This window comes from Gracilinanus agilis, chromosome 4 (assembly GCF_016433145.1).
Source record: "Gracilinanus agilis isolate LMUSP501 chromosome 4, AgileGrace, whole genome shotgun sequence".
NCBI lineage: Eukaryota > Metazoa > Chordata > Mammalia > Didelphimorphia > Didelphidae > Gracilinanus > Gracilinanus agilis.
Window position 1 is genome coordinate 263,118,100 of NC_058133.1, and position 27,152 is coordinate 263,145,251.

The 27,152-nt window shown below is 36.2% G+C and overlaps 1 protein-coding gene across 8 annotated transcripts in view; it reads right to left on the reverse strand.

Moving 5' to 3' along the window:
- FKBP5 (FKBP prolyl isomerase 5) overlaps positions 1–27,152 on the reverse strand; it is a 180,610-nt gene that overhangs the window by 39,072 nt on the left and 114,386 nt on the right. For all 8 annotated transcript variants that reach the window (XM_044674266.1, XM_044674267.1, XM_044674270.1 and 5 more), the window contains 3 exons: positions 21,969–22,083; positions 4,590–4,746; positions 2,544–2,634 (listed from right to left, as the gene is read on the reverse strand). In XM_044674266.1, coding sequence (XP_044530201.1) covers positions 2,544–2,634; positions 4,590–4,746; positions 21,969–22,083 — 363 coding nt within the window. The remainder of the gene's footprint in view (positions 1–2,543; positions 2,635–4,589; positions 4,747–21,968; positions 22,084–27,152) is intronic.

The following is a 27,152-nucleotide window of genomic DNA, read 5'->3' on the forward strand; positions in this document are numbered from 1 at the left end:
AAAAAGGAAGACAATAGGGAGTCATTGGAGTTTACTGAATAGCGGAGTAATGTCACACATACAACCTAAGGAAAAAATCACTTTGACAGCTGTGTGGAGGATAAATTAGCGAGGGGAGAGAATTAATAGCAGGATGATCAATTAGGAGACTAGTACTACAGTCCAGACATGAGGTGATGAGTATCTTAACTAGACCAGTGATTATGTGAGTAGTAAGAATATGACTAATGTGAGAAATGTTTTTTAAATAGATTTGACAATTGTCTAGATTAAAAGGGTAAGAAAGAATGAAGAATCAAGGGTAACATTAAGGTTTTGAATCTGGGAGATTGCAAGGATGGTGGTACTCTCAACAAGAAAGACTGGTTGGTTTCTGAGGAAAAGATAATGAGTTCTTGTGTAGTTGTGAATTTTTAATAATTTAAAAAATTTAACAAGTCACCTGATCTATCTTCATGACTTTTTCTTGTGGAGTCATGTCAAAAATGTCATGTCTGCGGGAAACACCTTGTTTTTTGAACCATCTTAAGACTAGGATTACAAAAGCCATCTTTTCAGGGATTGAGCAGCAGTGGATGAAAATTTTTACAAAATTTGGAAATTTACCAGAGCAACGTATAGCAAAAACCCCAAACCAAACAGTGGTTATGCTGAATTTTTATAAGAAACTTATCAATAGTTTATAAATATTTGAATGTTTAAATAATGAATTTTTCAGAGCCTTTTTATAAGTTTGTAACAATTTATAAATCTAAAGTTATTAAAGCTAAAAATTACACAAAGACTTTTGGGACACCTTGTATAGCACTGGGAGTCATCTATATAGTGATGATAATTAAACCCATGGAGAAGAAATAAGCATTTATTAAATACCTCCTATGTTCTAGCCCAAGAGTTTTATAAACGATATCTCATTTTATCTTCTCAACAACCCTGTGAGGTAGGAGTTGTTATTCTATGCCCATTTTATAGTTGAGGCATACAGAGGTTAAGTGGCTTGTTTAGGGTCACATAGCTAAGTGTCTGGGGCCATATTTGAATTCAGGTCTTCCTGATTCCAGATGCAACAAAATCCATTGTGCCACCAGTTGCCATGTGATTTGATGAGGTCACAAAGTGAGCATAAAGAGAGAAGAAAACTGTAACAGAGTTATGGGAGTACATGGCACACCCATAGTTAAAGGATACGATATAGACGGCAACAGGATAAGTTAGGACCTCTCACTATAGCAACTGAAATGAGGATTCTTGAGCTCAAGAAGTTAAAAAATGAAGATACTTGGTTAATTTCTCCCATCCATTTTAATTCTTTCACTTGTCAGTAAATGCCTCTCCAAATGAGTGTTTTTGTGGCAATCCAAATATCTACACTCAGAAGGGAAACATGCAAAAGACTTGTATGTTCAAGGGAGATTTATTAAAGACATTCTTTACACAAACTGGGTCAAAAATGGGAGCAAGATGTGGGTGATAGTAAAATGATTCTCCAATATTGCAATTATGTGGTGATTTCAAAGATGGTTTCCCAGCTATTCCTTTTTTATAAGGCAAGTTCCATTTCTGACATATTTATAGTTTCTCCTTTATTTTCAGGAGTTTCAGGGTAGCGATTAATGGAGCAAGGCATTATCTGCTACATCCATCTTCAGATCTATTCTTTAGGATCTTTAAGTATGAGAGTGTGGGATTAGGATGTTCATTGGTTTACCTAAAGTTAACAAGGGGGACATGGAGATGAAGGGTGATCAGTAGTATAAAATGCTGAAGAGAGGAGGACCAGAAAAGACCATCCAAAAAGGCCACTGTTCATGTTCCTTAGAAAGCCAAGAAAAATTTGATTACACCAATCATTGGAGAGTAGGAATAGTTGAGGCAAAACCACTTCTGATGTTCTCTCTAGTAGTGGGTAAGCCTTATACTTGTCTAATTATGACACTTTTGGGGAGTTCCAAGGTAGACAGAAAACTAGGTCTGAGTAAGTACGAAACTTTTGGAGTCCTTGGCAAGTTTTTTAAAATCCTCCTTTTTCTTCCTCATTTGAGCAGACTCCCTAGGTAAGAAGGCTTATCAGTCTCTGTTGGCAGAGAACATGGTAAACTATACTTCTTGGTATGTTAGCTAACAGCTTGGAGCTCTACTCTAGGCCTCATCTCAAGATTCTTGCAAAGGGTACAGTTCGTTCAGAACTGAGAAAGTGCCCTCCCTATGGAAGTGCTTGGCAGAGCATGAACCTTTTTGTCCTCAACCCAGAAAAAAAGTACAAAAAGAGCAAGTCTAGGAACAAATAAAGGAACAAGTCTTGGATTTCACCCAAAAACAGTGAAATAGGCTGACACACACAAACAAAACAAGAATAGTGAGGGCCTCAGTTGGTATATTAGCTATGTAAACTCTTATCAATGTGCAAAAGTCAAACTATAAAATTCAAAATTACAAACAGAATGTATACAAACACAGCTATCTACCTACTTACATAAACTATTGCATATGGGAGGTAGAGGGGAGGAATTCTATCACTTTAATGGAAATTTTTATTTTCTCACCTTTTCAAAACTCTTAAGAATAACTTCATATACAAGTTCAGCATTAGGCTCAATGCCAAATTCAGGTTTCCCAGCCTCTCCAAAGCCATATCTGAAACGGAGAACAGAAACTAGGAGTATAAAGGAATCAGTGTACTTTCAGGTACCTTGTTCAGCCTTCTAAAGCATCACCCTAGTCTAAGTTTTTTGTTGTTTTGTTTTGTAAGCTACCAACCAGAGGGCACCAACTATATTCCTTTTTCAGTTTTTAGAAACTGGACTTGAGTTATTTCACCTTCACATTCACATTGCTTGTACTACTTAGGAGAGCTTATGCAATTTGATTTTAAATGCTGTTAGCTTCTTTTAATTAGATTGGTATTTACCTTTTCCTTAAAAAAGAATAGCCAAGAGGCAATTAGATGGGTTCGGTGGATTGAGAGCCAGACCTAGAGACAGAAGTCCCTGGGTTCAAATCTGGCCTCAGACACTTCCTAGCTGTGTGACTCTAGGCAAGTCCCTTAACCTCCATAGCCTAGCCCTTACTGCCCCCTTCTGCCTTGGAACCAATACACAGTATTGATCCTAAGATTGAGGGTAAAGGTTTTTAAAAAAAAAAGAATAGTCATCCTTGCGAGATAAGTTTTATCAAAAGGGAGGCTAGAGCAAAACAGAATGTTACAACTGGACTGGTGTTTGGCAGAGATACTTCTAGTAAAATCATTTACAAAAAAGTGTAGTCTTCAAAAAGTGTCATTTCCAACTAGATCAATGAAAACATAGCTCACACTTCAGAAGGGGGAAAATGTCCTTATGTTTCTTCAAGTTGTTTTTTTAAAAATGGGAATCACATATAATATAAATAACCAAAGCCACAAAGCTTTGGAGGATAATTCAATCCTCTGTTTATTTGAACCAACACATTTTTTTTTACTACAACAGTCAATTCCCAACAAAGATAGAAACAAACCCTCTACAACTAATTATTTCCCCCAAAGTGATATAAAACTGTCTAACCCTGGTATTGCTACTTAACTCTAGATCCTCTTCACAATACATCCCTTTATAGTTGTATAGTCCTGTCACTGGGTTGTCGAAAGTCTCCTTACTTGGAGGAGGTTACCAAATAAATTGGGAAAATTTTCCCAAGCTGGACTAGTGGCATCTGTGATCACTGTTAATAAAAAGATAGACAAAGGGTAAGAAGATACAAAAAATGTTTTCCTAAGAGACTCTGTAGGTCTCCAATAGTTTTAAGCTTAGAAGTGCTAATGGATCAACTCATGATGGGAAAAATGTAGGCAAAAATGAGTCATCTTCTGGTTGCTGCCTTTAGATCCAGGAAGTACATTCTTTCTTACAGAGGCCCAATATGAGAAAGGGTGGCATATGTTCAAGTGGGTAGTAAATCAATTCTGGCTTCTTAGCCCACCACCACTGCACTATATTTAAAGAAAGAAGAAAACAATAGGAGCTATATGCATAAAGTCAACAGCAGCCTGCTCTAGGTCCATCTGCCAATGGCTATATGTAAGAAAGGGAAAAAAAATACCCTTTTCTGTTAGCCTATGAAAACAAGTCAGGAAATTATTATTAAAAACAATAGTTTACACTTATCTAGCATTATGAGGCTTCCAAAGAGTTTTATGTACACCATCTCATTTGATCCTCACAATAGTCCTTGTAAAATACGTACAACAGGTATTAATACTCTCATTTTACAGATAACGAAATTGAAGCATAAAGAGATTAAGTGATGTGCCCAGTCCCACAGCCTGTAAATGTCAGAGGTGGGATTCAAATTCAGTCTCTCTTGACTCCAGGTTCAACATCCTTTCCCACTAAATGTCACACTGTCATGCTAATTAAAAATGCTCAAAATCTATAACCTAGATGAGGAGAATAGCACACTTCTTCACCTTACTCCAGGTCTCTTGTAATCCTAAATTAATTGTTTTAGCTAATAATATCAGTTTAGGTTGAGAACAGCCTCAAGGTCAAGAGAATGAGTATGGTTTTACGTTTCAAATGAACTTTCTGTATACACTGGTCAGGCACTTTACTTACCGTGGTCCAAGATACAGAATACAATGTTCTTCTCTCTGCATTTTCTCCAGGGCTTTGTCAATTCCTATGGGAATGTCATGGTCTTCCCCTTCTCCAACAACAAATACTACATCTCTGCAATCAAATGTCCTACTACCACAAGAGCCTTCCAGATGGACTGAAAGAAACGAGGACATTAAAGAATCACAAGAAAGTGAGCAAAAAGTAGTATATTCTCCTTCTTAGTACATTAAAAAAAATAAAAGACTAATTTTCCCTATAGTGTATACAGCTGAAAGTGCAGGGCAGTTAAATGAGTCTGGTCTTACTACTGGCCAGAATTTATTTGCTCCATTTCTAACACTCTGGTGCTTATCATATTGATGCTAGATTCAGTGAAACAGCTGATCAGCTTAGCCCACTACAGCATAGAACTCCCAAGCTCAAGAGAACCATCAAACCTCAGCTTCCCTGGTAACTGGGATTACAGGCATATGTCCACTTGTTGACTCCTCCTCAGTGTATTAAAATCTCTATTTAATGCTTTTTTCAAATTTTTTCCCCAATTCTGAAATTGTAACTATTACCACTATTCTTTGTTTCAAGTGCAGAGTTTTAATTCATTCATTCATTAAACTTAAATTAAATAACATAATAAGCAATTGATAAAAGAAATATTAATCAATAAATAAAATACATGTATTAAAATTTATTTATCTAATTGATAATTAGACTGGGAAGGTTAAAAAAGCAAATTGAAAATGGGCAATATATTGACTTATTTTGTGATCCTGAACAGCTCATTCAATCTCAACATGTCTCCATTTGTAAAAGATAGTTGTTAACACTCTACTATTGAAATCATAAATATAAAAAATGCCTCAAAGTGAAGATCCTACCCCTGTGACCTTTTCTGATAATTTCATTTTGCCAATGAAGCCATTTCACCTAGACCATTTTATTAAGTAAGAATCTCTCCTGTTTTCAACTTTAGCTTTGAGAACAATAATCAAATTGACACTACTATTCCTAGCAGTGGATTTACCCTATTACTCCAATCACTATTCTGACTTCTAAGCTTTATGCAAAACCCCTCCCTGTTATGTATTATCTTCCTCTTATTATAATGTAAGCTTCTTGAGTTCAGGGATTCTCTTGTGTTGCAAGGAAGATTAATTTAGTATTAGTGTTGGACCTAGCAGGAAGGGCTGGAGGATTCCAAGATGGAATGAAGGAGCAGGAAGTGGGGCTTAGACCCTGAGAGAGACTCCATTAGTGGTTGAGACATAACTGTTGCTAACCCTGGGAGATCTCAGAGTTAGGGAAAAACTGCATGCAGATTCCCTGGGATCCTGAGAGGTGGAGGCTTTCAGCAGTGGACAACAGACCTGCAGAGCAGCACCAAATGGGAAGTGGTTTGTGACCTGGTGGACAGCATTGCAAACTCACTCTCCCTACCTGGGTACCTTGGATCACCTGGTGGAGTTGGCTCTTGGCATCCTGAGACCATCCTTGAATTTACCGTGAGACCCCAATTGAAAGCCATCCTCAGGCCCTTTAGCTGAGCTGACTAAACTTGGCTGAAACCAGGTTTGGAGGAGCTTTCCCTGTGATTTCAGTACTGCTTCCTTTGGGCCCTGCCTGGCTTAGGTCAATAGAATAGTGTAGTCAAGTCCTTCCCTTGCCCCTGTGGTTTGCCCTTAGGTTGTAAGTATAGAATCCCTTATTCCCATCCTTTATTATTGTTTCCCTCAATTAAACTGTTATAAACTTTTACCTGTTGCCTGCTGGCTCCATAAGCCCTGGCCTAGGGGGGCTGAGTGACTGTTGGGCCTAACTGCCATTCCTATTGACAGTTAACAGCTTGGCAGTAAACCCTGGTCTCCCTATCCTGGTTGATCCTGTTTGTCTGTCATTCCTGTCTCTATCACCCCAGTGAGAACCCACAAATAATAATAGTTAACATCCCTGGTGTCCCACCATTACACTTGCTCACTGATAATTAGTTCTCCAGCATTAGCAAAGTATTTGGAATTCAGTAAGTACTGAATAAATGCTTTATAAGTCATCTATTTGTTCATTTACTTGGGTATAAATTTTTTCCATAAATAATATCTGACTTAGGAAAAGTATCTACTTTCAAAATATAATACCCTAAATGAACTCTTCCCTGTAGGGCTTCTAAGAGACCCTATTGTCCTCTGAGCCAAATTATAGTTTTTCATTACTGCAAAAAAACTTAAACACTAATCTAATTCTAATACACTTGACTACATAACTCTCTTTGGTTCTTCTCTACTCTAAATTTCTTTGATTTTATGATGTAACCATCTAATTCCCAAGAAAGACCAGGGAACTGATTTAAAGCTTGAGGTTAATTGAATAACCTTCATTCTAGCCCTGGGGATTTGAAGAAAAGTTGTGAGAATTACAACAGTATACCTAGCAGAGTAACCAAAAAAAGGGAAATGTGTGCTTAGAAATGCTGGTAGAGAGATGGAGTGAAGCTGACTTCCTAGGTTAATGACTTAACCAGTATCCTACAGGATCAGTTTGGAGATGTGACTAGAATAGAGTGCTCAGGTCTGCTTTGATCAGGAGACTTAATTAAGATGTTTTGGCTGGAATGGTATAAAAACTGGGCTGTCTTTTGTTGGGGAGGGTCACGAGGGAGAGTGTGTGTGTGTGTGTGTGTGTGTGTGTGTGTGTGTGTGTGTGTGTGAAATTGGCACATAAAACTTCATGTACTATATCTAACACTTTTACTAGACACCTTCAAAATAGTCCAAATTTAATAAAAACCTAAGTAATTTAAAAGAAATATTGAAAAGGCTGGAATTAGAGAAGCTATATTTTAAAGGAATATAGTTTGAACAGAATCTATGTGTTGGGCCTCTAGTCTAGAAAAACCAGAATTCAAATCTCATCTCTGATATTTACTAGCTTTGTGAGCCTGAGCAAGTACATAACTTCTAGTTGCTTTGTGCCTTAGGACTTGTTTATTAAGTTACAAGATTATAGGGAGTTCCCTAGGCTAACAAAATGACAAATCCTTTCTACAGTTGATTTAAAAAAATTGTTTTTGAACTTAAATACCAAGAAAGGAACATTTTCTTTTTAAAAGAACAAAAATCAAAACCTTACCTTCCGTCTTAGAATCAATACTATGTATTGGTTCCAAGGCAGAAGAGTGGTAAGAACTACACGATGCAGGTTAAGGAACTTGCCCAGGTCACACAGGTAGAAAGTGTCTGAGGCTAAATATGAACCCAGGGACTTCTGTTTCCAGGCTTGGCTCTCAATCCATTGAGCCACCTACCTATCCCCATTAAAGGAGCACACACATATACAGAACACAAAAAGAGGATTCTACATAAAACCATTTCTTTTATGTTACTATTTTTAACCTCCACTTTCTCCTGATCTCCCTACTTCCAATTAAAAAACAGAGAAAAAGAAAAGGAAGAACCCTTGTAACAAATAAGCATAGCTTTCCATACAGCTGCGGATTTGAGCAAGCCCACAAACCTATGTTTCTGCACCTCATGTTCATTCTGTCTCTGAGAGAGAGGGTGGATCTTTATGGTCCTATGGAGACATGGTCACTGCACTGTTAAGAGTTCTTAAAAACTTTCGAAGTTGTTACTGAGAGTAGGGATCCTCAAAATGATCCCTACCTACATGGCTGGCCTCTTCCTACTTGTAGGTGATGTTTCTTGCATACAGAGGACCCTTCATGTGTGATGGAGACTAGGGGATGCTATTTCTTCCTACTCCTCCTCTGCTTGTTTTTAAGGACAGAAAAGAAAAAAAACTACTCCCATCAGCTCCTTCTATTGGTCCCCTCTCCTGAACTCATTCAGCAAAAATGAACAAACCATTCATATTCTCTACTCAGAATAAAAAAACCCCTTTAACTACAAGAATATATGCAATGCTACAAGAATGTGAGTGATCACTAAAAAGAAGACAAATTCAGTAACTGAAAAAAACAAGCTAATATGTCTCCTTCTTCCCATGACACAGAGGTGGAGAACCACTAGGAGAGAGTGGTGCATAAATATAAACATCATATAAAAGCTATATTAATTTTTGCTTAATTTTTTCTCTTCCTTTTAAGGGAGGTTTAAATCTGGAAAGAAGAGGGAGAAATTCTTTTCCTCCTCCAAAATGACTATGATAGGGGACAGCTGGGTAGCTCAGTGGATTGAGAGTCAGACTTAGAGACAAGAAGTCCTAGTTCAAATCTTTCCTCAGACACTTCCTAGCTGTGTGACCCTGGGCAAGTCACTTAACCTTCATTGCCTTGCCCTGATTGCTTTTCTGCCTTAGAACTAATACACAGCATTGATTCCAAGACGGAAGGCAAGGATTTTAATTAAAAAAACAAACTATGATGCAAAAACAAAAATGCATCCATTTTTTAAAAATTGAGAGCTGATAGTGTCTGGAATATCAAAGTCAGACTAGAGGTTGGCAGCAGAGTGCAGTAAATAAAAGCACTGGGTTTAGATTCTACCTTAACAAATTACTGTTTGCTATTTGGCAAGTTGCATAACTTGTCCTATCCACCTGAATGTGCCCAGTCATGTTCTGACCCACTGATTCTCTGCATTTACAATAGCAAAGGATATCATAATATTAACTATTTTCTGACCTTTGAACACTGGTGTTAACAAATGCTCATCATTATCAGCAGAGTTGTCTTTTGCCCGGAATCCCAAAAAAAGTGGGAGAGATATTCCTGGCTATTCTGGTTCAAGATTGTCATACCCCTGAATGCTACCCAGAGAAATACAGCAGCACTGGCTTCAGAGGACACATTTTGACACTGTATCTCCTAGTCCAAATACTTATTTTAATAATCATCATGATGAATCACTAGGAACTCTGGCTCTGAGGTCCTTAAGATCTGACATTAAACTTGGCCAAAATTACTTATAGGAGCAAATGATCCATGATATAACCAGAGAAAATAAAAACACATAGCAGGAAACTTCTAAGTTATTGTTTCTGTCTTTTTTTTTTTTTTTTAACCCTTACCTACCATCTTAGAATCAATACTGTGTATTGGTTCCAAGTCAAAAGGGCAGTAAGGGCTAGGCAATGGGGGGGTGAAATGACTTGCACAGGATCATATTAAGTAGGAAGTGTCAGAAGTCACATTTGAATCCAGGCCCTCCCATTTCTGGGCCTGGCTCTCAATCCAGAGCCACCTACCTGCCCCCAGTTATTATTTCTTAAGTAGAAAACAAATACTCACATGTTAAAAAAAAAGGCAAGTTCCATCTCACCCCACACGCCATCCCTTTTAATCCTACTCCAGAAACTACATATATCTTAAAGGAAAAAAATCTTCCAACAGTTCCCAAATCCCCACAAATTTAAGTGGGCCCAAATGACTAAGAGGCTGTATGGACAATTCAAGTGTAAGTGAATCAAGTAAATTCAGTTTGTCTACAAAACATCACTTAAGCTAGAGTACTGACTTATTGTTCTCTCTCTGCCTAAAGCAATTTGGTTTGGAAGAGCACAGAACACCCTGTTCTGAATGTGGCTGGCACAAGAATTGGATGTGCAGACAGCAATTTGTACTCCTATTAAAACGAGGGGTTTGGGGGAGGGAAGGAAAGGAGTGGCACAAATGAAACCTGGAATGCAAGAATCCAAATACTGTACAACTTGTTTTAGGAAGAAAGACCATGAAATGGGCTCCATAACTCAAAAACATTAAAGATGTACATTAGCTCTGGTAAGTGTATATTTTTTCCCTTTCTAATTATTGTGGCGATGTCCAAAATCTTTGCACTCATTCCCAAGTTACAGGGACTTGCGTGGGAATGATTTAAAATGGCTTTGCTATTGGGCACTACAGGTTAGCTGGCCTGAGAGTACTAGGTTATCACGGGCTATTCTCAGTCGGCTAGGGTTTGCCATGCCAGTTTATTTATGCCAAATAGTTTCTTTTGCCTCCCTTTCATGTCTAACAAGGCTCCTTGCTATTACCCTGAAGATACGGGAAGACGTTTAATGTCTGTTATTTCCCAGAAGAACAACAACCAGAGCAAACAGAGAATTTTTATAAAGCAACAGAGAAGGGAGTAGCTAGATGGCTCAGTAGATAGAGAGCCAGGCCCAGAGATAGGAGGTCCTGGGTTCAAATGTGACCTCAGACACTTCCTAGCTGTGTCATCCTGGGTAAGTCATTTAACCCAAATTGCCTAGTCCTAGCTGTTCTTCTGCCTTAGAATCAATACACTGCATTGGTTCTAAGACAGAAGATAAGGGTTTAAAAAAACAAAAAGGCAACAGAGGGTACATGAGAGACATTAATTATTAGAATTCAAATTACTCCCATCATGCATGGGGGGAAGTCAGACTGTCTATTCTAAATTGTACCCTCTTTGATCTTTATGCTCCAACCCACTTGGCAATATATGATGCTAAATTAATACCTTTCTCAAATTCCTTTTATGAAAGATAGATGGTCCTGCAAAATGTACTTATCACCTAGTCAAACTACTCAGACAAGTGATTTCTGTCTGTTGTCCTGAACAGGTGGTATAGATTCTCCAGAGGTATAAATTAACACCACTGTCTTGATATTTGCTTGAATGCATAGGAGGTGTAAAGCATTTTTTTTTGTCCTAGACCTCTTTGACAAGCTGGTGAAGCCTATGCGCAGACCTCTTAGAATATTATTCTTAAGTAGGAAAAAATTTCCTACTAAAGTGTTTCTTTCTTTTTTTTTTTTAAACTTCACGTTTTGTGTATGAAGAAAAGCGATAGTTACTTGTGGAAGCTAGTTTCCAATCAACTAAAATGGAAACTCTTCTCAGGTAAGGGGTTTTGTCTCAGATACAACACCCCTGTCTGCTTCCATTTCTTCAGCTTGAAAATGGGAATAATAATAGCATCTACCTCACAGTATTATGGTAAAGCTAAAATAAAATGATATTTATAAAACACTGGTTTGCTGGGCATATAGTAGGTGCTTAACATACTCCCTTTCACTTCCTTTTCTCTCAATATTTGTATTGTTGGCCTATATAAGATATTTAGATAGTTGCTAACCACCAGGCTCCACATTTATGGTAGAAAGTAAATATGTATCATAGGTTCTAGATTAGTTTATCTTTCTCAATCTTAACTGGAAATTTTACATTATATTTATAATCGCTTTTTTTTTTTAAACCCATGCCTTCCATGTTAGCATTGATGCCAAGTATCAGTTCCAATCAGTAAGGGCTAGGCAATGGGAGAATTAAGTGACTTTCCCAGAGCCCCACAGCTAGGAAGTATCTGAGGCCAGGTTTGAACCCAGGTTCTCCCTTCTCTAGGCTGGCTCTCAGTCCACCAAGCCACCTAGCTTCCACTTTGTTATTGTTTTAAGATGTGAGTCAAGGGCTAGGGCTTCAAAAAAAAAAATTTTTTTTTAAATTTATGTTGCAGAATTTAACATGAACTGAGGTCTTAGTTGAAAGTTTTGTTGTTGTTTTTTTTTAAACCCATATATTCTGTAATATCAGTTCTAAGACAGAAGAGTGGTAAAAGCTAGGCAACAGGGATTAAGTGACTTGTCCAGGGTCACACAGCTAGGAACTGTCTGAGGCTAGATTTGAACACCAGTTCCCTTGACTTCAGGCATGTATCTCTATCCTCTGTGCTACCTAGTTGTCCCTCTAGTTGATAGCTTTTTTAAAGGGAAAAGTACTATATAAACTTAAACTAAGTGAATGAATAAAACACTGTATCCAGAAAAGACTAAATGCTACGCTATTACCTTGATATTATGACATACTCAGAATAAAGGACTTGATGGTTTATCCTGTATTCAATAAAAATCCACATCTGGATTTGTGGCTTATTATTGTACTGATCAGAGTTCTAAAGTCAGAAATTAAATGATTTGCCTATGATTACATAGCTAGCAAATGTCTGAGGCAGGACTTGAAGTCAGTTCTTCCCTATTCCAAATTTAGTCCTCTATTTGCAATACTGCTTCTGCTTCTCTCATTCCCTAATGAAACAGTTTTAATAAATCACAATAGGATCAGGTGAGATTTCCATTAGATGGCTGTTTAAATGTCTGGAAGAATTTATTCAAGAGTTTTCCATAGTTCAGTGGCAACCGTGGAAGGGCGAGAATTGGAGGCAGTCTAAGGGATTTTGGTTTTCAGAGTCTAATATAAAGTAATGTTTTCATTCATGACGTGGGTGATTTCGGTAATTTTTACTGATGAATATGAGTGGGGTAGATGAGTAGAACTCTGAAAAAAATTAGAATTCAAAATGATCTTGACAAAGGATGGGATAGAGAGCTGGCTATGAAGACAGGAACACCTAGTTTAACATACTGCTTGCTCAGGGGCTAATTTTTAACACACATGCAATGTGGTTTATGTGAACTATTTAATCTCTCAGTGCTCTAGGAAATGCTCTTATATCATAAATTGCTGAAAAGATGGTTTCATGAATTGGTAAAGAGTTTCCTCATCCAGGAGTGGCCTATATGAAATCACAGGTCCAATGTCTATGCCTATTAATTCATTAAAGAGAGGAGAAATAGACTGCATAGTAAGACAGGGGGCAACAATGACTAAACAATTGTGAGTGTGGCAAGAAAGTTTTTTGGTGGTAAAAAATTTAAAGTTAACTTTTCTAAAAAAGTGAGCATGATGCTAGGTTGTAATTGTTGTAGCACACAGAAAAAAGTATCTAGCTTTGGTTGAGCCTTCATGAAAAAGATTGTGCTCAGTTTTTAGCTCCAAAACATTCATAGAATTTGGAGGAATTCCAAGGGAGAGCAAGAAAATGATGAAAGTGTTAGAAAACAGGCTTAGAGGTAAGGCTGTGGAAACTGGGATCCTAATACCTAGAGAAGAAAAGCTGGAAGGAACAGAAGATTTCATATTCTTAGCTAACTAGAGTGGCCTGTGTCTTGCTGTTGGTTTTTTTTTTTTTTCCCACCTTTAGGACAAGGCAAAAGAGAGGGAATGGGATTGGACTTTTAACTCTGACATATATTAGCTATGTGATAATGAGTAAGTTATATACCCTCTCAGACCTTATTTTCTCATCCATAAAATGGGACTTACGCTAGCCAGTTAAGAAGTTGCTATGAGGAAACCATGTTGTAAAAATGTAAAGGGATTAGGGTAGGGTCTGGATTTGTAAATTTTTTTTTTTATACCCTAACCTTCCATCTTAGAATCAATACTATGTATTGGTTCTAAGGCAGAAGAGTGGTAAGAGCTAGGCAATGGGGGTTAAGAGACTTGCCCAGGGTCACATGGCTAGGAAGTGTCTGAGGCATGGTTTGAACCTAGGATCTCCTGTCTCTGGGCCTAACTCTCAATCCACTGAGCCACCTAGCTGCCCCCTGAATTTGTGATTTCACTGGGATAGAGGAACTCCAGGTAAGGAAGTTCTTTCTCACAACAGAGGCTGGCCCCTTTTCTATAGCTGTTGCCTAAAGCTGCCAAAGCAAACTCAAATTTTAAAAAAGGGGTCATTAAACAGTACATAAAAACTCCTGTGCGACACATCCTGACAGTTTAAAAATGCAATGCTATCTATATTTTATTTTTATTTATTTTGTTAAATATTTCCCTATTACAATTTTTAAATTTGTTCATTTAAAATTCTCAATTATCTCCCTCCCTCCCCCATACAAAAGAAAGCATCATTTGACCAAAAAAATCCCATATATTTGTGTGTGTGTGTGTAAAACTTTTTTTGTTTTCTATTTAACAGTTCTTTCTCTGGAGTTAGACACACTCTAGTTATTCCTCAAACATTATTTCTATTGCTGTATATAATGTTCTCTTGCTTCTGCTCATTTTACTCTTTATAATTTCTGCTCATCATTTCTTATGGCACAGAGTATTCCATCACAATCATATGCTACATCTTCTTTAGCCATTCTCCAGTTGATGGGTATCCCTTCAATTTCCAGTTCTTTGCTACCACAAAGAGCTGCTATAAATATTTTGGAACATAGTTGAAAGGTATACACAGTTTTATAACACTCTGGGCAAAATCCCAGTTTGCTCTCTAAAATAGTTGAATCAGTTTCACCAACAGTGTATTAGTGTCCCCATTTTTCTGCATCCCCTCCAACATTTATCAATTTTAGCCAATGAGAGGTGAGATGATATCTTAGAGTTGTGATTACATTTCTCTAATGAATAATGATCAAGGGCATTTTTCCAGTTACATTTTGATCTGGTTCAGGCTATACTCCAGAGTGCTGCTGGTCTTGTCTTTGGCACCTCCGGCCTTCACCACTGAAAGGTTAATAACTTGCCCAGTGTAACAGAAGTCATGCCAGTTGTGGGACTTGAACCCAGATGTTCCTCTTTTAAGACCAAGTCTCTATCCACTACACTATATTGCTTTTTATTAGTTCTATATCAAGTGAGTTATGTTATTATTAAGGATATATAATCTGTTTTTGTAAAAACTTCTAAGAAAATAGATGACTCTTTAAGAAAGGGTTAAAGAAGAATCCTAGAGAAATGACATTTTCTAATCCTAGGATACTGTGATAGAAAAAACTGTTGTAAGAAGAATATGTTTACATTTTAATCATTTTTTTAATGGAAAGAGCATATTTTATTGATATGGGTTTTTTACATTCTAAATATTTACAAGATCACACCCACTTAGTGAGAAATCTTTTAAACAATGAAAAACTATAATATAATAACCTCATCTGAAAAAGCCTGCAACATCTATAGCAATGCCAGTTCTATTTTTTTAAAAATCCTTCTAACAATACTGAACCCCATTGAAAAAAGGAAAGAAAAACAAATTCCTTATAATAGATATGCATATTCAAACAGGGCAAATTCTCTCAACATCTGTATACAAAAAAAATACATAATGTCTCAGTCTAAACCCATCACCTTATCAGTCCTATATATTCATGAATGTCATTATTAGTCCTATGGATTGTCATAGTATTATTAGTGGCAATAGGCACTGTATTAGTCATAGTTCTTACAACTTTCAAAGTTGTATTTTTACAGTGTTGTCATAAATTGTTCTTTCTGATCACTTTACTCTTCATTGGTTTATAAAAGTCTTCAAAATTATTCATTTTTATAATATAGTGATCCTTCACCTATTGCAGGAGTTATGTTCCAGAGACTCTCACAATAGGTGAAAATCCACAAAGTAGTGGCATTATATTTACTTTATTATATATATAATATTCATATATATATATATATATATTACGACTATATAAACCCTACCCACTTCTCCTATAAACCTTTTGCACATTCACCTACAGTCACTGAGCCAATCAATGCCCAGGATACAGAACACAGCACTGTGGTTGGTCGCCTTTCATTCCGTCAGCCAGTAGTGTACCATATATCTGTGATACAGAATTAGATTTTTTTTTAAACCCGCAATACAGTGAAGCAGTGATAAGTGAACCATGATATAGCAAGGGATGAATGTATTGATGTTATAGTATAAACTGTTTTTCTGCTTCTGCTTACTTCTCTCTGCATTAGTTCACAGTTTCTAGGTCTTTTTAAGATCATCTAATTCCTTATTTCTTAGAACAAAAGAACATTCCATCATATTCATTTATCAAAATTTATTCAACCATCCTTCAGTTGATGAGCATTCCTTTGGTTTCTGGTTTTTTGTTGCCACAAAGAAAGCTGTTACAAATATTTTTGCACCCATTAGACTACTGGAATAAGGAATTTGACAAAAACTCCTAGGGAAATTAGGCAGCAGTATGTTAGAAATTAGAAATGGCTTTCACTTTATATAACACTTCACACTTAATATAAGAGATAAGTTCCAAATACTTATATGTCACAGATGTAAAAGATCACAACATAAACAAATAAATGAAATATGAGGAAAATTACCCATCAGATCTATGGATGGAAGAAAAGTTTCTGACCAAACAAGGGATAAAGAGGAACACAAAGGATGAAATGGGTAATTCTGCTTACATAAAATTCTGATCACTCCAAAATATTGCTGTTACTATGTACAATGTTCTCCTGGTTCTACTCTAACATAAAATTTTAAAAGTTTCTGCATGAACAAATCCAGCAAATCCAAGGTTAAAAAGGGAACGATTATTGCAACAAATTGCAGTTTCAAATTTATAAGGGCATCATTCCCCAATTACAACATTTTCTAAGGGTATAAACAAGCATTTCAAGGAAAGAAACTGAGGTCATATGAAAAATGGAATATGATATTTCATATTGTACATAGCCCCATGAAAGCTATCTTAATCACTATTAATTAGAGAAATGCAAATGAAACATTTCTAGACAATGGGGGTTAAGTGACTTGCCCAGGGTCACACAGCTAGAAAGTATTGGAGGCCAGATTTGAACTCAGGACCTCCCATCTCTAGGCCTGACTCTCAATCCACTAAGCCACCCAGCTGCCCCCATCTATTGTATTTAACACTCCAGATCACCCTCTCCTTTTTGGATTTTCATGACACTACTCTCTTATTTTCTTCATTCCTATTTTAACTTCCTTTTCAGTTTCCTTTGCTAGTTCTCCATCTATCACCTCCTAACTGTGAATGTTGCACAAGTTCTGTCCTAGCTCTCCTATTCTTCTCTTTGAGATTTATTTCTAATGCTATATCATTTTTATTTCAAAGCTATGTATTGTTTGATTTCTCTTTTTTTGTATTGTTTGATTTCTAATAGAGCTTATTAACACTGGATTTTTTAAGCCCCTTTCCTTATTCCTCAATCCTAAGAATGCCCTCACATTTCCTGCTTCGGAGTAGCTTCTGAAATTAGGATAATTAAGATTGAGAATACAAGTTCCATTCTGTCTAGTAAACAAAAACTAGCTCGCCACATATGTCTGGTGGGTAGCATGGCCATGTTTTTGATTCTCTCTTTGGGGATGAATGGGGGAAAAGCAATCTTAATCAGATCTAATTTGATTTCTTCATTTAGTTCAACAAGGATATTAGGATCCTATGATCAGGCATGTGATTTTTCCCATCATCATGAGGGCATTAGGGAGGGAAATAATAGTCTACTTTCTTATTAGATATCTACCAATTAAGAGATGTACTGGACTGTGCACGGGAGGGCTGAATAATGAGCTTCCAAAATTCTACTGAATGACTCAATATGCTGAATGAATTTGTCTTTGATCACTGAGAGAGATCATGGGTCAATTAGTTTATTGGCTATTACTAGTTTGATCAATAATTGGTTTTTCTTACCCAGAACTTAGTCTGTTGGGATTTTCACTCTTCATATTTCTTTTTACTTTCTCTCAGTGACTCATTTCTATGCTCAAGACTCATAGACCTATATGTGGAAGGCCAATTGGAGAAATAGGATCATGATAGGGCCTGTTATCTGGACTCCCTATGTGACCAAAAAAAATCCTACACACAGTTTTACTTGCTGATGATTTTGTAATGGGATCCAGATAAAATATCTACTACAGACTCTATTTCTCTAAATGACTTCCACACCTATATATGTTGTTCTAGTCTCTCTTGAATTTCAGTTCCATACCAAATTCCAATGGGACATTTCTAACTAGGTACCTTAGAGACATCTCAAACTTTCAACATATCCAGAAGAGAACTTATTATCTTGCCATCCAAACTCACTCCATTTCAGAACTCTTCTACTTCTGTCCAAGGCACAGTCTCTTTTCAGTCTCCCAAGTTCATAACCGCAGGATCCTTATTCTTCATCAACCCTACGTTTCTAATCAGTTCTCAAATCTTGATATCCCTATCATTATAGACACCTCTTATATCCAAACCCTCTTTTTTACTTACACCTTAATTCAGGTTCTTGTCATCTCTTGACTAGATTATTGCAGCTTTTTCATTCTTCTTTTCATTCTTTCTTTCTTCTCATTGCCATAAGTGTCTCCCCATTCCAGTCTATCAGACATACTGCTGTGATTTTTCTTAAATGTAGATCTGACCATGTAGGTCACTCCCCATTAAATTCTAGTGGCTTTTTATTGCCTCTAAGATGAAATACAAATTCCTCTTTTGCTTTGGCTTTTGCAGCCCTTCACAACCTTGGTCCAACAAAACTCTCCAGCTTCACTGTATATTACTTCCTCTCCTGCACTACACAACCCTGCGCCTTCTTTCCTCTCTTCACACATGACACTGTCTCCTGTTACCTATAATGTGTTCATTCCTCCCAGAAGAAGTCTATCTTGATCCCTGCAACTATCAGTTCCCTCCCTCCCTCCCAAATTACTTTGCAGTTAGCCATTCTGCATATATTCTCTCTTCCATTAAAATTTAACCTCCTTTCATGTAGAAGTTTTATCCCTATCATACAGTATATAACATCTTATAAATTGTAGGTATTTAGTAAATAATTATTGAATGACTGGATCTTCAAGTACTGGACTGCTCAATCTACATTGGCTTCTCCTTAATGGGTCCTCAGCTCTACATAAAAAAGCAAAAATTAGGGGCAGCTCAGTGGATAGAAAGCTAAGCCTGGAGTCGGGAGGACCTGGGTTCAAATCTAGACGAAGACACTTCCTATCTGTGTGACCCTGAACAAGTCACTTAACCCCAATTGCCTAACCCTTACCACTCTTTTGTCTTGGAACTGACATTTAGTATAGATTCTAAAACAGAAGGAAAGGATTAAAAAAACAAAACAAAACAACAACAACAACAAAAACCAGAGCAATGTCTTCCCTTTCTAAATTCTCCTGGTTTTGTCTTATTTACCTTCTTTGTAGTACTACTCAGAAATCTGATTGAAAACTGACTTTTTCTTCCTTATAGAAATATACTTCTTTCCTCAAGCAGTTTTGTCTTTCCATTCCCATTGCCATCACCCTAGTTAAGTTCCTTATTACATGTGATCTGGACTACTACAATAGTTTTCTAATTCATCTGTATTCATTCTCTCCTGACTTCACTGTCCTAGACTAATTACTTCTGTGTCACTTTCCTATTCAAAGATGAATAATTAATAATCTAATATTTAATCAAGTCCAAAATTTTGAACCTAGCATTCAAGACCTTCTACAATTTAGCTTTAACTAATTTTTTCAGAATTTTCTCATATTACTTCATTTCATACACATAGAAATTCTGCCAGACTAGATTGCTCCTGGTTTTTCAAGTCCCCCATCTTGTCTTTGCCCACCCATACTTGATGCATCCTTTTCATTACCTAACCTCTAAGCCTACCCACCAGTCTTTGTCAGTTGAAATCCTGCCTCTTCCAATGCCAATTATTTCTGACTTTGAGAGAGATTTAGGGAAGATTTCAGAGAGAAATCTCTCATGGTACTTTACTCTGATTATATGCACAAATCAAACTCTATTTATTTGTGTAAATGTCTTATCCCTACAAGGCCTTGATGATAAGAGGAATTGTGTGGCTCTATCCTTTTATTTCCTCTGTGACATCTCTTATCAATCATTCAAGCCTTTGCACTACTTGTCCCATCTATGTCAGGAATGTTTTCCCTCCAGGTCCATACCTCTTGGGAAATTGGAAATTTCTTTCAAGGCATGGCCTCCAAGAGCCACTTTTCTATATAAGTCCTTTCTTGGGCCTTGAAGCTGTTAGTGCCCTCCTTTACTCCAAGGTTTCCTTGCATTTGTTTTGTACCTGATTTGTATAGATCTATATCTGTCCATGTTGTCTTCTCCATTAGAATGTTAGCTTCCTAAGAGCAGAAGACTGTTTTGCTTTTATCTTTGTATCCCCAGTGCACAGGACTAAATTCTTATTGATTGATTTCCCTTTCTCGTGCATCTACTGGCTCCTTGCCTTGCTTGCAAATATGCTAAGGGCTCCTAAATTTTTTTTTTTAAACCTTTACTTCCCATCCTAGACTCAGTATAGTGTATTGGTTCCGAGAAAAGAGTGGTTAGGGCTAAGCATTTGGGGTTAAGTGACTTGCCCGGGTCACACAGTATTGTGTGTATTGTGTGTATGAAGTATTGGAGGCCACATTTGAATCCAGGACCTCTCTAGGCCTGGCTCTCAATCCACTGAGTTATCCAGCTGCCCCTTCCACTCCTTAATTTTTTTTTTTAATAACCCTTACCTTCCATCTTGGAGTCAATACTGTGTATTGGCTCCAAGGCAGAAGAGTGGTAAGGGTAGGCAATGGGGGTCAAGTGACTTGCCCAGGGTCACACTGCTGGGAAGTGTCTGAGGTCAGATTTGAACCTAGAACCTCCCATCTCTAGGTCTGGCTCTCAATCCACTGAGCTACCCAGCTGCCCCTCCACTCCTTAATTTTTAAAAAAGTTGTCTTCACTCTGTCAGCCCCTTGGATGTAATCCTCTCTTTGTCTTTGTGACCCTGTCTGGATTATCTAATTTGTAACTTCTCACAGTTTGCTAATCTGTGAAAGGAAGAGGTTGGATTTGATGATTTTCAAAGCCCCTGCTACTATGATCTTACTCTTCACTAGCAAACTTGTAGAAAGAGAATTCAAAGTTTTTATTTCTTTATCACCTAGTCATTGGCTAACCACCAATGAAACCTGGCTTCTCTCCTTACTTCTCTATTAAAAACTGTACTCTTCAAGGTTTAATGAGATCTTTTATTATGAGATCCAATGGTCTTCTTTTTATTATCTTCTTTTTAAAGCTCTATAACATCTCATACTATGAATGACCCTCTACTTTCGATTGTGTCACTGGGCTCTCAAAGTTCTGATTATCTCTCTTCCTTTCTTTCTTTGTGTTCCTTTTCTGCTGGCTACTCATCTTCTTACTGCTCCTTCAATATAGGCATTCCCTAAAATTCTATCTTTAGTCCTTTTTTTCTTCTTTCCTTTCCTTGTTTCATTTAGTGATCTATTTCACTCCCAGGGCATCAGCTATTACTTCTAATCAAATGTTTCTCAAATAGATCTCTATCCTTCAAAGCTTCAGTCCTATACCTTCAATTACTTGCTATATTCCTTTGCCGAGATGTTTCACCTGCACTTCCATTTCAATTATGTTCAAAACTGCATTGATCATCTTTCTAGAACCTGTCCCCAGTCTCAGTTCCCACTGATACTACCACCACTGTCTTCATAGTCTCCCAGGTTGGTAACCATGTGGCCATATATTGCTTTTCTTTCTCTTACCCAACACACACCAATTCAAGTCCTGCCTTCCTCAATCCCTTCTCTTCCCACTTTGAAAACCTCCAAACTGACTTTTTTTTTTTTTTGCCTCCACATTTTCCATTTCCCAATACATTGATTAACATTCCTAATATTTCATTCTGAACATACAATTCCTTGACTCAAAAACCTTCAGGTTTCCCAGGGCAAACTGAATACACTCTAAACTCCTGATTCCAGTTTTCAAAGGTCACCTCTGTCACCCCCATCTGACTCTGAACCACCTTGACAAATCTGTAGACTTACTTTCTACTGTTGCACCTTCATTTGGGTTTGAGTAGCCTTCTCCTTTCTGCTTAATTCTTCGGATGATGCCTCCATCTTCAAATAAATCTTCTCCTTTAAAATCAAGTAGTTCAATCTAGAGAGAAAAAAAAGAGGATTTGGTTAAAAAAAGAGCAAAGTCAACAACCAAATAGGTAGAGGGCAAGGCAATTCAGCTTATCCTTTAGCTAGCAAAATGAAAATGATTCCATTCATATGACTTTATCTAGATATCTCATTTATTTATTAGAAGAATAGAAAAAAAACAACACACCACACATTCCAATACCTGGAAAGAACCTTAATGCAATGATAGCGTCTAAGACTACATCCTGTGTGGCTGCAATACAAAGACTAACAGGAAATGCTATGAAAACTGCCTTGTGGGCATAATGCCAGAACTATGAAGTGCTGGCACAAAACTATTTTAATCTGTTCCTAAAGCACCCACCCCTTGCCATTTAATAGTCAAGTAGCTGTTATTCTCAGCAGCTTTCTTTTTGAAGAAAATTTACAAGTGTTTTGAAATTTCTTTTTACATTACTATAACTTCTTAATGACTCTCTGGACTCCTTCGATACTATTAAACTTGTTCTTTATAATAATGAAATAAAATTAAGTAAAATAAACCAACACATTGTCCATATATAACAATATCTGCCATTTGTATATTCCACTATATTTCTCTATCAAAAAAGGGGGAATATGGTTTACCAAAATTCCCTGGTCAAGATTAGCCATTGTATTGATCACAGTTCTGTTATTCTTCCTTCTTGATTTATTTTGAAATTAAATAGCAAAAAACAGGACTTCTATATGTAGAAAACATGAAAAAGAAGACTGTATATGAAACCATGAAACTCCAATTCCTATAATTTGCTTTTGTAAAAGTATGTAATAATTTCCACATATTACTTTCAAAATTAAGTTGTTTGTCCATGCTTCCTTCTACATTACCTTTTGTTCTTCCTTCTGTACATTTAAAAAGTTTCAGTGGCTTTCTTTTTAACACATTCCCTCTATTAAAAATTTCTCATGTAATGCTATTTGTTTAATCTAGAATCAGGGAGTTTTTTGAAACTGTTTTCTTTTACATTATTTTGGACATCATGCAAGTTTTCTCTTGGTTCTGCTTAATTTACTGTTTCACACAAATCACAAGTCTGTCTGAATTCTTCATATTCATCATATCTTATGATTCAATTTTATTCACATCAGTTCATTCAGCTATTCTCCAAACAAATATTCACTATTTTAAAAATGCATCTACAAATGTACTGTCATATTTTTGTATATGTAAGAACTTTCCCTCTATATTTGATCGCCTTGGAGCAGTGATGGGCAAACTTTTTAAAGAGGGGGCCAAAAGAAAGGAAATGCTCATCTGTCAGTCTGTTTCTAAGGCAACTCTATGGAAGTTTCATTGTATTGTATCCTACTCATTGTATTCGTCAGATTAGGAATAATGTCGTGCAGCCAGATAGAACATTTCAGGGGGCCGCATCTGGCCCGCAGGCTGTAGTTTGCCCATCACTGCCTTGGAGTAAATGCCTGGTATCATTGCGTCAAAGAGTAGTTAGTGACTTTTCTAGTGTAGCTCCAAACTGTTTTCTATAATGGTTGGATCAATTCACAGTTTCACCATTAGGAATGTTTCTGTCATTCAATAGACCTTTCAATATTTATTACTTCTGTCCTTAATCATCTTTACCAATCTGATGGACATAAAACCTCAAAGTTAAAAAAAAATTTTTTTTATTATAAGTGATTTGGAGCTCTTTCATATAGTTGTTGATAGTTTTATTTCTTTTCTGAAAACTGCCTATGCTTTTCTCTTTACTATTGTTTATTGTGAAATGGCTCTTAATGTACATATTTTATTATTTTTATTATCATGTAAAACATACTTCCATCAGTCATTGTTGTAAGAGCACACTCATACAAAACCAAAATAAAACCGTAAATAAAATGATGTGAAAGATAGTATGCTTTAATTTGCATCCATCCAACTCCAACAATTTTTTTTGTGGAGGTGGATAGTACATTCCTTGTTTATATCTTTCAAAACTGTCCCAGATCATTGCAATGCAGAGAGTAGTCAAATTTTCACAACTGGTCTTTGTTTAATATTACTGTTTCTGTGTACAGTAGTCTCCTGGTTCTGCTAAAATTGTTCTACATTTCATGCAGATCTTTCCAGCTTTTTCTGAAATCATCTTGCTTATAATGTCTTATAGTACAATAGTATTCTGTCATCAATATATACCACAATTTGTTGAGCCATTCCTCAATTGATAGACATTCCATCAATTTCTGATTCTTTGCCACTACAAAAAGATCTACTATAAATATCTTTGTATATGTAGGTTGTTTCCCCTTTTTTCAAATTATCTCTTTGGGAAACAGACCCAGGAGTGGTATTATAGGATCAAAGGGTGTGCACAGTTTTATAGCCCTTTAGGCACAGTTCCAAGTTTCCCTCTAGAATGGCTGATCAATTCACAACTCCACCAACAATGTACTAGTATCCCAATTTTGCCACATCCCCTGAAACATTTATCACTTTTCCTTTACTCACATCAATTTGATAGGTGTGAGGTGGTACCTCAGCATTGTTTTAATTTTAATTTCTCTAATTAAGAGTGATTTAGAACATCTTTTTATATGATTATTTTTGCTTTGCTTCCTTCATCTAAAAATTGCTTGTTCATATCCTTTGACAATTTGTCAATTGGGGAATGGCTTGTAATCTTATAAATTTGACTTAGTTCTCTATAGATTTGAGAAATGATACCGTTATCAGAGAAATTTGTTATAAAAAGTTTTTCCCAGTTTGTTGTTCACCTTCAAAGCTTGTTTACATTAGTTTTGTTTGTACAAAAGCTTTGAATTTAATATAATCAAAATTATTCATTTTATATCTTGTAATGTTCTCTATCTCGTCGGGTCATAAATTCTTCCCTTCTCCATACGTATGCCACGTAAACTATTCTATGTTCCCCTAATTTACTTACATAAATACTTCATATCTAAATCACATAACCATTTTGATCTTATCAAGATATATTCCAAGGTATAGTGTATGAGATACTGGTCTATACCTAATTTCTGCCATACTGTTTTCCAAATTTCCTAGTAGTTTCTGTTAAATAGTGAATTCTTATCCCCAATGCTGGGATCTTTGGGTTTATCAAATACTAAGTTGCTATAGTCATTTGTCCCTGAATATTGTATATCTAATCTATTCCATTGATCTTCCATTCTATTTCTTAGCCAGTACCAGATTGTTTTGTTGAATACTCTTTTGGATGTAGTACAGTTTCATATTTAGAACTGCTAGGCCACCATACTTCACATTTTTTCCCATGAATTCCCTTGATATTTTTTACCTTTTGTTTTTCCAGATGAATTTTGTTATTATTTTTTCTAGTTGTGTAAAATTATTATTTGGTAGTTTGGTATGGCACTAAATAAATTAATTTAGGTAGAATTGGCATTTTTATTATATTAGATCTGCCTAGCCATGAGCAATTGTTTTTTTAATTGTTTAGATATGACTTTATTTGTGTGAAAAATGTTTGTAATTTTGTAAATGTAATTTCTCAGTTTGTCTTGGTAAGTAGATCCCAGGTATTTTATATTATCTAGATTTATTTTAAAGGGAATTTTTCTTTCTATCTCTTGCAGTTGAACTTTGTTGATAATATTCAGAAATGCTAATGATTTATATAGATTCATTTTGAATTCTGCAACTTTACTAAATATATTATCAACTAGCTTTTAGTTGATTCTCTAAATATACCATCACATCATCTGCAAAGAATGATAGTTTAGTTTCTTCATTACCTACTTTAATTCCTTCAATTTCTTTTTCTCTTCTCATTGTTAAAACTAGAATTTCTAATACAATATTAAATAATAATGGTGATAATGGGCATCTTTGTTTCACTCCTGATCTTATTGGAAAGATTTCTAATGAATTGGGGTTCATTTGCTCTTTTTCTAGTTTTTTAAGTTGCATGCCCAATTCTTTGATCTGTTTTTTCTCTTTTATAAGCATTTAGATATATAAATTCCCCCACCCTCCAAGTATTGCTTTGGCCATATCCCATAAATTTTGGTATGTTGTCTCATTGTCATTCTCATGAATGAAATTATCCTTTGTATAATTTGTTCTTTGGCTTACCCCCCTTTTTTTTTATCATTAAATGATTCTTTTTTCCAATTAATTTTTGTCTTTCCACGGATCTATACTGATTATAATTTTTTTTTTTATTTTAGACCCTTAACTTCTGTGTATTGACTTATAGGTGGAAGAGTGGTAAGGGTAGGCAATGGGGGTCAAGTGACTTGCCCAGGGTCACACAGCTGGGAAGTGTCTGAGGCCGGATTTGAACCTAGGACCTCCCGTCTCTAGGACTGGCTCTCAATTCACTGAGCTACCCAGCTGCCCCCCTGATTATAATTTTTACTGCATTATGATCTGAAAAGGATGCATTATTTCTGCTTTTCTGCATTTGGTTGTGAAGTTTTCATGTCCTATTACATGGTCAGTTTTCATGTAAGTGTCATGTACTGCTGAAAAGAGGGCATTTTCCATCTTATTCTCATTCAGTTTTCTCTAAAGATCTATCATTTTAACTTTTCTAAAATTTCATTCATTTCCTTTACTTCTTTATTTTTTGACTTGATTTATCTAGGTCTGAAAGGGTGAAGTTGAAGTCCCCCACTAGTATAGTTTTACTGTATATTTCCTTCTGAAGATCATTTAATTTTTCCTTTAAAAATTTGGAGGCTATTTGGGTTTATCATACACTGTCTTGCTGATGTCATTTACCCCAAGTCTATTCCACTGATCCTCCTCTCTGTCTCTTAGCCAGTAGCATATTGTTTTGATGACTACTGCTTTATAGTATAGTTTAATATCTGGTACTGCTAGGCCCCCTTCCTTCACATTTTTTTTCATTATTTCCCTTGATATTCTTGATCTTTTGTTATTCCAAATGAAATTTGTTATAGTTTTTTCTAATTCAGTAAAGAAGTTTTTTGGTAGTTTGATAGGTATGGCATTAAATAGGTAAATTAATTTGGGTAGAATGGTCATTTTTATTATGTTAGCTCGTCATACCCATGAGCAATCAATGGCTTTCCAATTGTTTAGATCCA